This window comes from Diabrotica virgifera, chromosome 5, assembly GCF_917563875.1.
Source record: "Diabrotica virgifera virgifera chromosome 5, PGI_DIABVI_V3a".
In the NCBI taxonomy this organism is placed as follows: Eukaryota; Metazoa; Arthropoda; class Insecta; order Coleoptera; family Chrysomelidae; genus Diabrotica; species Diabrotica virgifera.
In genome coordinates this window covers 234,823,530-234,836,131 of record NC_065447.1, presented here as the reverse complement: position 1 = coordinate 234,836,131, position 12,602 = coordinate 234,823,530, and the positions used below count along the sequence as shown (strand labels likewise).

Below are 12,602 nucleotides of genomic sequence, written 5' to 3'. Positions count from 1 at the left end.
AAAGATGGCATAACCCAGACATCCAAAGTGAAAGTTATCCTTCAACACCAAATTGTTCTATATGGTCCACACAATGTCCAGAAAAAAGTCACACCATTTTGAGCGTCGGGTTTGGGGGGGAGAGGGGGGAGAAATCGGTAAATTCGTAGTTTTTTAAGTTTTTCGCCAATATTTCTAAAACTGTGCGGTTTAGCATGAACAACCTTCTATACAAAATTGTTTTACATTAAATTTGAAATAAAAAAGGCCCTATGCATAATCTTTCTAAAATAAATGGTTCCAAAGTTACGGAGGTAGTATAGTATACCTGGTCCAAAAAAAGGCCTAACCCAAACATCCAAAGTAAAAGTTTTCCTCCAACACCAAAATGTTCTATATGGTCCACATATTGTTCAGTAAAAAGTTACACCATTTTGAACGTCCGGTTTGGGAGGGAGATGGGAGAGAAGCCGGTAAATTAATAGTTTTTTTACGTTTTTCGTCAATATTTCTAAAACTATGCTTTAGCGTAAACATTGTTATATACAAAAATGTTCTACATGAAATTTAAAACAAAAAATGTTCTATACATAATTCTTATAAAATCAACGGTTCCAGAGTTACGGAGGGTGAAATTCGAGGTTTTCGATACTTTTTATATTTTTTGGGCAATATTTATGATATAACTATTACAAAAACCCAGACATCCAAAGTGAAAGTTATCCTCCAACACCAAATTGTGCTATATGGTCCACATAATGTTCAGAAAAAAGTCACACCATTTTGAGCGTCGGTTTTGGGGGGGAGAGGGGGGAGAAATCGGTACATATAAAAAGTATCGAAAACCTCCACTTTTCACCCTCCGTAACTCTGAAACCGTTGATTTTATAACAATTATGTATAGAACCTTTTTTGTTTGAAATTTTATGTGGAACATTTTTCTACAGAGCATTCGTTACGCTAAAGCATAGTTTTAGAAATATTGACGAAAAACTTAAAAAAACTACTAATTTACCGACTTCTCCCCCATCTCCCCCCCCACCCCAAACCGGACGCTCAAAATGGTGTAACGTTTTACTGAACAATATGTGGACCATATAGAACAATTTGGTGTTGAAGGAAAACTTTTACTTTGGATGTCTGGGTTAGGCCTTTTTTGGACCAATTATACTATACTACCTCCGTAACTTTGCACCCGTTCATTTTAGAAGGGTTATGCATAGGGCCTTTTTTATTTCAAATTTAATTTAGAACAATTTTGTGCAGAAGGTTGTTCATGCTAAACCGCTTAGTTTTAGAAATATTGACGAAAAACGTAAAAAATTACGAATTTGCAGATTTCTCTCCCCTCTCCCCCCCAAACCTGACGCTTAAAATGGTGTGACTTTTTTCTGAACATTATGTGGACCATATAGAATAATTTGATGTTGGAGGATAACTTTCACTTTGGATGTCTGGGTTTGGGTCTAACTATACCATACTATGTATAACGTGATATAATGACACAGCAGACTGTGAGATAATAAAATTTTTCTGGAAAAAGTGCACAACAACAAATAATCAAAACAAAAATATCCAGTTTATCATCAACACTGGTTCTTCTTATGATATTACCTATGAAAAAGAATATTTTTAAAACAATAACGTGATATCAATGATAAGACTACTTCACATGTTACTGAATTTTTTCTGGATTAACGAGTCAAATAACTTTGTTACATTTTAGAAATAAAATTAAACATTTGATTGTAGCTTACCTTTGCAATAACAGGGTGGTATAGTCGTGATGTCACGTTGTTTGTGAAAACAGAGAGCACTTTACCCTACGCCAAACAGATCACAACTAATATGTCACACTATCGAAAATAACGAGGTGTGCAAAAGAAACAACACTACAAGATGAGTTGTCACATCATTTCTGTCTCTGTCCCTCCAAAGCTCAGTTTACTTTAATGGTAAAGATACCACGTTTTTTCAGTATATAGAATGAAATACGGCGGATTTATTTAACGAATAATACAAAAATCAGATATTTTGAAATGTCACGTTGTTCTGGTAAATGAGCGATATGCGTATGAGTTTCCAACGCCCAAAATTGGATATGACACTTTAAAAAAGTGCTACGAGTACTAAAATTATACTGTTTATGATTCTAAGTCATATTGTTAAAATTTTCCATATCGTCAAAAATATTTTTTTTTTAATTTCGAATTTTTCAAAAACATGAACATCTCTATACGTTCTCGTATTGATTTCATAAGAGTCCTTGGCTTAGCAGAAGACATAAATTACAGCTTTGCATGCAATTGAATAATTGAATGTGTTTCTGGTCTTTCTATTTTGAATAGGTAGTATCTTTTGCTAGTAGTTGTTGTAAACTTAATTTAGGTTATATATATATAAGGGTCCCTACGACTGTCGTCGCCTTCCTACTTTCAGTCCTTTTTATCCTGCAATTATCAATCTCTCAGGCTTCGTGCACTTAATTCCTGATCTTCAGGATCTGCCTTTGATATCCACCTTGTGTCTCCTCTTCTCTCGTGTCCATACCAAATTAAACGTTTGTATTCAATGTAGCGTAGTATCTATTATTCTACTGCGATTTTTCTTTTTGCCTCCTCATTTATAATACAACCCAGCCTTGGTAATCTAGAGCTTTTTTTATAAACTTCACTTCGGTTGCTATAATTTTGGATAAGTTTTGTTTGTTTGTTATCCAATTCTCTGCTTCATAAGTCATTACATTACGTACCAAGGTGTTATATTGTATTATCTTTTTTGTATTTCTAATAATATGTCTATCCCATAGTACCATTTATTTTATACATGTTCTTGTATGTGCTAATCCGCTAGTTATATTTACCCTAGTGGTTCTCTTTCCTCAATGGTAACATCGTTCTCAAAGAAATATGGACCGAAAACGCCACCAGTCAAAAATTTACACCAATTGTCTTATCTTTCTAGTGATACATTGGATGCTCTTGGATCTCATCTAGAGCCTTATTAACCTCCACAGGTATTCCATCATATCCTACAACCCTACCATTCTTCATTCTATTTAAATGCTTGACAACCTCATCTCTTGTTATTCTCGGTATTAAATTTCCGGTTATAATATTACAGAACCCCGGAACAGACCATAGAACAATAATTCTAAACGTCGGCTCGGAAACTCTCACTAAAATAACTTCTTCGGAAATTAGACATGCCTTACAACAAATGAAAAATAAAAAAGCTCCTGGCGAGGATCGTATAACGTCTGATATGTTAAAAATGGGCGGCAACATCGTTATAGGGGTTGTGGAAGTCTTGCTGAATAAGTGTCTGACAGAAAAAAATAATACCCAGCCTGTGAGAAAACGCCGAAATAATACTTTTGCACAAGAAAGGAGACACTACTAATATTGAAAATAACAGACCTATATGTTTGTTGTCACACTTATACAAATTGCTAACAAGAATAATAACTAACCGCATAACACAAAAACTTGATTTATATCAACCAGTTAAACAGGCGCGATTTAGAAAATAGTTTGGTACTAACGATCACTTACAAACCAAACCATGGTAGAAAACACCACAGAATATAATGTACCTTTACATATGGCATTTATTGACTTTCACAAGGCGTTCGATAGTATTAAAACTTGGTCCTTTTTGTCAGCTCTGAGGGATGCTCGAATAGACTCACGGTACACTACACTCATTAAAAACATTTACGAACAGGCCACATTCCACATCAATATTAATGAAGAAGAAAAAACTGGAAAAATGCGCCTTGGCAAAGGTATTAGACAAGGTGATACTATTTGACCAAAGCTTTTTACCTTAGCATTGTAAAATGTATTTAAACAGCTCGACTGGGAGGAAAAAGGCCTAAACATTGATGGTGTACGTTTGAGTCATTTGAGGTTTGCGGACGACCTATTATTATTTAGTACATATATCAAGGAACTGGAGCAAATGCTGAAGGAGTTAAACCAGCAGTCAAGTAAAAGAGATCTCAAAATGAACCTTCAGAAAACAAAAATAATGAGTAATTTACAAACTAATCTTGTTATTGAAAACGTAAGTCTTGAAAATGTAGACCACTATATACATCTTGGACATACATTAAAATCCGCAAATAAAACCAAATAGCCGAAATAAAGAGACGCATACAATAATTGTCTTGGGTAGCTTTCGGCAAGTTAAGTTTTATCTTGAAGAATAAAAATATACCAATGTGTCTAAAACGTAGAGTTTATGACAAATGTATCTTGCCTGTAACTACATATGGACTGGAGACCATTACCTTTACAAAAAAAAACCTTACAGCAGCTCAGTACAACCCAAAGGGCGATGGAGAGGGTCATGCTAGGGATTAGTTTGAGAGACAAGATTCGAAATATCGACATTCGTGAAAGAACAAAGATTACTGATGTCGCAGAAGGAATAACAAGGCTCAAGTGGCAATGGGTCGAATATGTTGCCCGAGATAATCCCGAAAAATGGATACAGAGATTATCAAACTGGAGACCAAAAGATAACAGGCGAGCAGTAGGCTACAGAAGAGGTGGCAGATAATATCAAACAAGTCGCGGACAAGCAGTGGATGAGAATTGCCAAGAGCAGAAATCGATCAAAGCAAATGGAAGAGGCCTATGTCCAGCAGTGGACGAACACAGGCTGAAGAAAGAGAAGAAGAGGAATATTACAGGTGAAATAATGAGCATATTAATTTACATAGGCTAAATATAGACAAGAAAAAATGAATAATGTGCTTAGATATACTTATCTATTATTTTAAAGGTTGTAAAAATTAATTGTTTTTTTTTTATTTTAAACATTAAGAATACAATACACCTCATTCACAAAATTAATCACCATTTTTAGTTAACCTAACTTTCTTAAAATTTCTTGTAATCTAGATATCACCTGGTCAATCCTAGCTTTTTCTGATATGAAATGCTCACTTCTATGTTGTGGCTACACAGCACAGCACTGACTCTGCTTTTCACTGACTTCTGCTAACTACTACCAGTGGCGGCTTGTACCACTTTAAGAAGGTAGTGCCAAAACTCGGGCAGCCGCCAAAATTTTTAGTGACGGATTCACGATATTGTCAAAAAAAGGTATACTGACAACAAAAACTAAAAAAAAAAAATGCGCGGATACTTTTATCTTATGTATCTTAAGTTTATTGATCTGAGGTGCCAAGCAATTGTCCAACATTGATCAAAACCGTTCCGTAAATTAATTAATAATAAAAACCTCTTAACCTACTACCAGCATTTACTGCTGATAGTGATAGTGCTAGAAAATTGTTATTAGGAGTTAGTCTCTATTTACCAATTTATAAAAATAATACTTCATTATTCACACATATGTACAAATTTTTGTAATGTCACTTTTAAAGTTTATGATATATGCAGTTCATTCTTCTATTTTTGGTTGCAAAGTTTTCAATGACTTTATAATTAAAATTATCAATACAATTTACAAAATGCCTTTCTGCAGATAGCATACTTAAAGCACTATGTTTTAACATCGAAAAACAGCGTTCTGCTTCAGATGTTGATATAGGAATGGTAACTAAAATACTTAAAAGTTTAATAGTTTCTTCAAATGTGCTTTTTAAACCTTCCCTCTACAATAAAACCGATAGCGAAACAGCCCCAGAGTACTTAATTCTTTTCGCTAATACAGTACCTACTTCTAATTTAGTTTTAAACCGAGTTTTGCTTAAAAATTAAAATTGTCTCCATGTTTCATTAAGAAATGATTCGAAAAACTGATGCTTATACGCAGAAAACTTCTCCGACATAAATAAATTAGAAGCAACTAAATGTCCGGAGAAGGTAGACCTTTGAAAAATCTGGTACTTTGAATATTATGAACATTTAAGTCGTTGTCTAATTCGGCGCTAAAATTGACCAACTCCTTAAATATGCCTCTATTTTCTGAATTTTCTTTTCGTCGTGACCTCTTAAAGCTAACTCCAAAGTTCCACAACACCTTATAACATTTGTAGTTTTTTTTCCTAGCGAAAAACCACCAGAAAATTTTTTTAAGATACTAATCTTCATTGTCAATTAATAAATTAAACTTGAGAAATAATCAAAATATTATCAAAATACCCACGATTATGATGCACTAAAAGTTTAATTATAAATACAAAAACTTTTTAACAGAAAATATACATAATAGAAGCGACAAACCAGCACGTAAAGAAATTCAAAATAAATAGACCTGACATCATACCCTCGTGCCCGGCACAGAGATTCTCATTTTAAGGTATACTAATAGTCCAATATAGCTCTTTCTCTGTGACTTACATAGAATACTCGTAAAATCTTTCTCTCTTTAGTCGTGCCAGTACTGACTTCGGCACTAAGGAGATTCTCCTGTCGAATACGCTCCGCTGTCGGCAGGGATTGTATTACGCCCATAGTTGCCATATTTTATATAATTTATGAAGATCAAAAGAAATACACACAAAAAATTAACAGGAATTAAAAAGTTTTGAAGATAAAAAATATGTTTCTGCATAGTTAGCAAGGTAGTGCCATAGCTCTATGGCACTACCTCACGGGCCGCCACTGACTACTACTAAACGTCTGCTAACTTCTCACGTGCTTGTTGTGGCTACAATTCACAACACTAACAAAGCCTTGCACAACTTATCACATTACACAAGCTCGAACGGTTTATTCCTCTTGAGCCTTCGCATCTGGTGTTGGTCGAAAATAAGCTGAAGTACTTCATGGTTGGGATGCTTATGGAGCCTACAAAATAAATTTATACTTAATATTAAATGTTTACACGATGTCATAATAATTAACCTTATGACTTGGTACACAGCTTTTTTAAGTGACATGTACAAGAATTTGAAACACCTGTTGGTTTATTTACATTATGTTTTCTCTTTCAGGTACATGCCACCTGTGACCCCATCTATGTGGAAGTCGACCCGATTAGCAGATCGATTTAGCGCCGTATGTCCGCAACGTCTTCCCGATATCGGGAATCGATCTGAGGCACTGTTGGAATATCCAAAGAATCGTTTACTCTACTTAGAAAAAGTTTTACCACTCTTAGCTAATCAAAGTGAAGACTGCCTTTACCTCAACCTCTACGTGCCCAGAACCGGTAAGTTAACATTTTATAATATATACAATGTATAATGTTTGTGCTGATACCTACGGAATACCTATACTGTTGCTTGCATTTTTAAGTTCAAAAATATTAATTCTGAAAATAACATCTCATATACTTCCTCAAATAACTTCCGCATATAAATAATAATTATATACCGGGTGTCCATCTATATTTTCCCCCATTTTAACTGCCTATAACTTCTAAACGGCTCAAGATAGAATCATGCGGTTTTCGCTGAAATGTTTTATTTTACTAAAAGTTTTGTATGAATCGATTGAGTTTTTTATATCGCTTTCAATTACGAAAATAAAAATGGCGGATTTTTGAAAAAAACTTTATTGACTTTTTTTAATGGAACACCCAGTATATTTTTTTGTAAGTTGAAAGAACGATCATCCACCTATCCAGCGATATAAAGTTTTTTAAAATCGGTTGTCAAATCACTGAGTAATTAATTTTTAAAATGAGAGGTGCAGCGTGGATATCACATACCTAAATAACATGTAACTAAGCAAAATGATATTATGTTGTGATTTTCACATTGCATCTCTCATTTTAAAAATTAATTTCTCAGTCATTTGACAACCGATTTTAAAAAAAAATATATCGCTGGATAGGTAAATGATCATTTTTTCAAGTTACAAAAAAATATACTGGGTGTTTTAATAAAAAAAAGTCAACAACGTTTTTTTTTTGAAAAATCCGCCATTTTTTATTTAAAAGCGATATTAAAAATGGCCATCTACCTAAAAAATTTAAAAAACGATCATTTACCTATCTCGCGATATAAAAATTTTCAAAATCGGTTGTCAAATGACTGTGCAATTAATTTTTAAAATGAGAGATGCAATGTGGAAATCACATAACATAATATCAATTTGCTTAGTTAGAGAGTTGCACCTCTCATTTTAAAAATTAATTACTCAGTCATTTGACAACCGATTTTGACAAACTTTATATCGCTGGATAGATGAATGACCTTTCTTTCAATTTACAAAAAATATACTGGGTGTTTCATTAAAAAAAAAGTCAACAAAGTTTTTTTCAAAAATCCGCCATTTTTTTTTCGTATTTGAAAGCGATATAAAAAATTTAATCCATTCGGACAAAACTTTTACTGAAATAAAACATTTCAGCGAAAACCGCATATTTCTATCTTGAGCCGTTTAGAAGTTATAGGCAGTTAAAATGGGGGAAAATATAGATGGACACGCGGTATTTAGTATTTTGTACATTAGTACCAGTTCGTTGTTATAGTTGGTACCATTTATAACAAATTATCTGTTCAATTACCCAAGACGTTGTACTTTAGAACTTGAAGAACTGGTTATATCTAAGAAGTCCCATCTCTCTACTGCCTTCCTTCCTTCTAAAGTATTAGACGCTAATTAAAAAATGGCTAATTGGCTAGATCATATGTCCTTAGGTTTTATTTCTTAAAAATTCCTTTTAAATTTTTTGGCTTGCTTTTTAACTGTTATATTCTTCAGTTTATATTTTTCTTTTTAGCGCCTTTTCCTTCTTCGGTTGCTTTTTTTTGTAACATTACTTCTTTCATTTCCGTCTTTTATATTTTTTTTTCTTTTAGTTGTAATATGTTTTCCATTTTTCTGTTTTCCATTTTTTTCATCCCAATCCTTTCGATTGCAGTTTTTGACATTATGTCCTTAAAGTTTCTTCATATTTTCTCCACTTTTTGCTGATTTTGTGGCGCTGCTGTTCGGTTTATTTTCAGTCTTTCTGTCAACTCAATTCTTGTTTTTCTTGTTTAAGATCTTCGACATGGGTTGAGGTTATACCTACTAGTTAAAAAGTATTAAATGATATAATAAATTAAACAAAGAATATGTGTACTTTGTACGCACGTAAGGAGTTATACTTCTATTATATGATTTCAACGAAATCAATATGCTTTAAACAGTTTATTTGTATTTTATTTAAATATTAAACTAATTTTAATACATACTTACTACTTTCCAAAAATTTTGATTAAAACAATACCAAAAATTAAAAAAATAAAAGAATAAAACCCACACAAACACATTGAAAAATGCCACATAGAAATGATTTCTGAACAATAATTGTTGCCAAAAATTTTAACTAAATACGGATTTCCTGAAAAAAAAATTATATAATAATATACAATCATAAAATGTATAAAAAAATAAAAAAGCTTTGGGGATCGAACCCGCGTATTATAGGGCTGTTCGATTGGAACTCAAAGCGCTTTACCATTTATCCACCTAGACGTATCAGTCATGTGGGAAGATACACCAACTGAACGTCTACACCACAAACTTTTTGACAGTTGCTTATTACTTATATCAATTTAATCAATTTAGTTTGATTTTTGTGGAATTAAAATATTAAAATACCACAAAACATAGATTAAGAAAACAATATATTAGATGAAGATTGGTAGAAATTTTCTTCGTAATCAAATTATGTAAATTAAAGCATTACCTACTAATAGGTAAGTACATTATTTTTTACATTTTCCAAATAGCTATGTAGATAATTTTTAATTACAATACTGAAATATTTACAATTATGTACCTGTTGCTTTTAAAAACTATTTAAAATGTCACTACAATTATAAACTTGCTTTTGTTTCTGTCCTCACAACAATAAAATCTAATGTACACCACATTTGTTTACCCATAACCTCCATATTTAACAATTATTGACAGATCATTTTAACACCCAATCACAGCCCGTATAACGTTTGAGCTGCGCCCAGGACCAAGACTTTTGATGAATTCGCGCACATATACATTTACTCCCAAACGCGGCTATAGACTTCTTCTTCTTCTTCTTTTTATATAGACATTACTCTGTCTGTTTTTCAATGTGCCTCCAGTAAGTTGTCGTTCCATCTTTTTCCTGGTCTTCCCACTGATCGTCTTCCTATTGGGGAACCGTCTCTCGCCGTCCTTACTATTCCATTTGCTGTCATTCGGCTTATGTGGTCGTTCCATTCTACTCTTCTGCTTTTCACCCAGTTATTAATGTTGTCCACCTTGCATCTCCTTCGTACATCTGCACTTCTAGCACTATCCCACAGCGTGTTATCATCGATTTTTCGCATTGTTTTCATCTCTGCTGTTTCTAGCATTCTTTTTGTTCTTTCTGTATCAGGTCGTGTTTCTGCCGCGTATGTCATTATTGGTCTGATGACTGTTTCGTAAATTCTGCCTTTCACTTCTTTTCTGATGTTTTTATTTCTCTATATTGTTTCATTCAGGCAACCTGAGGCTCTGTTTGCTTTATTCACCTGATCTTCCACTTCTGTTTCGAGCTTTATGTAGCTGCATAGTGTGATTCCTAGATATTTAAACTCCATTATTTGACCCTCCAGCTCTAATTTACACCTTATTAGATCTGCTGTTATAACCATGCATTTAGTCTTTTTTGGGGAAATTAACATGTTAAATTTTCTAGCGGTTATATTAAATTCGTGCAGCAGACGTTGTAAATCATCTTCACTTTAGTATTGCGTCGTCTGCATAGCAGATTATTTTAAGTTGTTTTTCTCCCATCTGGTATCCTTTTTTGTTCTTACTTTTTTTATTATTTCGTCCATGATCAGGTTGAACAATAGAGGACTCAGGGAATCTCCCTGTCTTATCCCATTGCCAGCTTCAATTGGGTCAGTTAGTTCTTCATCTACTTTTACTTTTATTGTGTTGTTCTGGTAGATATTTTCGATCGTTTTAATTATTCCTGGAGGTACCTCTCCTGCGTACAATAAATGGATAACGTCCTTTAATTTGACCCTGTCAAATGCCTTCTTAAGGTCTACGAAACATAAGTATGACGGTTTGTTGTATTCTAACGATTTTTCTTGAATCTGCCTCATTATAAATATAGCGTGCGTCGGTGCATGATCTTTCCGACCTAAAACCTTGTTGTTCTTCTGCTAATGTTATAATTTTATTCAGTTTGTTTGTTATCACTGTGGTCGTTAATTTTAGTGTTGTGTTTAATAAATTAATTCCTCTGTAATTCTCCGGGTCCGATTTTTCTCCCTTTTTGAAGAGAGGTATTAGGATGCTTGATCTCCATTCTTGTGGTATTCTGTTTTGTTTTATTATTTTTTGGATTAGTTTTAATAATTGTTTGGTCAGGTCTTGTCCTCCATACTTTAGGAGTTCATTTGATATTCTGTCCTCTCCTGGTGATTTTCTATTTTTTAATTTCCTTGATGCTTCCGTTACCTCTGCTTCTTCAATATTTACTTCTTCGTTTGTTGTCACTTCAGGTGTTGGTGGTTCGTTATCGTTATCTTTAGCAAACAGAGATCGAAAATAGTCTGCCCAAGTTTCCTTCTGAATCTGTTTCGTTTTTATTAGTTCGTTCATCTCTTTTCTTTGTCCTCTGATAATTCTCCATATTTCCTTTTGTGTTCCGTAGAAGTCGTGTTTCATCTGTTTTGAGAAACTCTCCCAGTGTTCTCTTTTTATTTGTCTGGCTAAAGTGTTTGTTTCGTTTCTAATTCTTTTATAGTGGTTGTATGCCTGTTGTGTTTGTTGTGTTCTGTATTGTAAACAGGCTTTCTTCTTTTCTTCACATTTTATCTTTACTTCCTCTCGAAACCATGGGGTTTTCTTTTTTGATATATTGGTATTCGTTACTTTCCTCTCTCCAAGTGATTCTGTTGCTGCGTTAATTATGTTACTTTTGAGTTTTTCCCAGTTTTACTCGATGTTATCGTTTTCTAGTATTTCATTATCAGTAGTAATAACCCAAGGACATTGATAATTGTTCGAAAAAATTTTATAACAGATTTCGAAAGCTTGTTGCTTGGAAACAGACCGACGCCGTAGGCGGAGGTCTGTTGCCTGTAAGCAACAAGCTTGAGAAAGTTGTTAAAAAATTTTTGAGCATTTATCAATGTTCGAGGGTTATTCGGATAGAAAATTTTTTGCTGGTTATGAAAGAAAAATACAGAGCAGAAACAATTTATTTAAATGTGCAATTAACAAAGGAACAATTAGAAAAATTTAATGAAGATCCAGACATGTTAGTTTCTATAACTGATGAAGATGTATTTCCACTACGCATGCTGTTAATAATTTTATTATGATGTTCTTCGTCAATGTTCAAGTACGGTTTTATTGAGTTTTATTTTTGAATGGGTCAATAATAACTTTCATTTCCTTATAATACTTTTCTTGTAAAAGCTTACTTGTTAGGTTCCACATGGTTTTGACAGTAGCTTCTTTAAACTCTGTACCATCTTTTCTTCTCATGTTCACAGCCCAATCCTTTAAAATCGACGCCAATTCTTCCACCGTCCGATTTCCATCTAATTCATATTTTCTATCATTGCAAAAGTCCATAAACGCTTTCCATACAAATTTTTTACTGTAAACAGTATTCTTTGGTATATTTGATTCGATAATTTCATTAATATTCTCATCAGTATTACAACCAAATCGTGACATTTTGAAATATTGAATATTTGAAATGTCAAAATCGAA

The 12,602-nt window shown here is 33.3% G+C and overlaps 1 protein-coding gene across 6 annotated transcripts in view; it reads left to right on the top strand.

Annotated features, from left to right (window-relative positions):
- The window catches only part of LOC114337069 (neuroligin-1-like), a 616,817-nt gene that overhangs the window by 404,923 nt on the left and 199,292 nt on the right, over positions 1 to 12,602 (top strand). For all 6 annotated transcript variants that reach the window (XM_050650872.1, XM_050650874.1, XM_050650876.1 and 3 more), the window contains exon 3: positions 6,893 to 7,110. In XM_050650872.1, the coding sequence (XP_050506829.1) occupies positions 6,893 to 7,110 (218 nt within the window). The remainder of the gene's footprint in view (positions 1 to 6,892; positions 7,111 to 12,602) is intronic.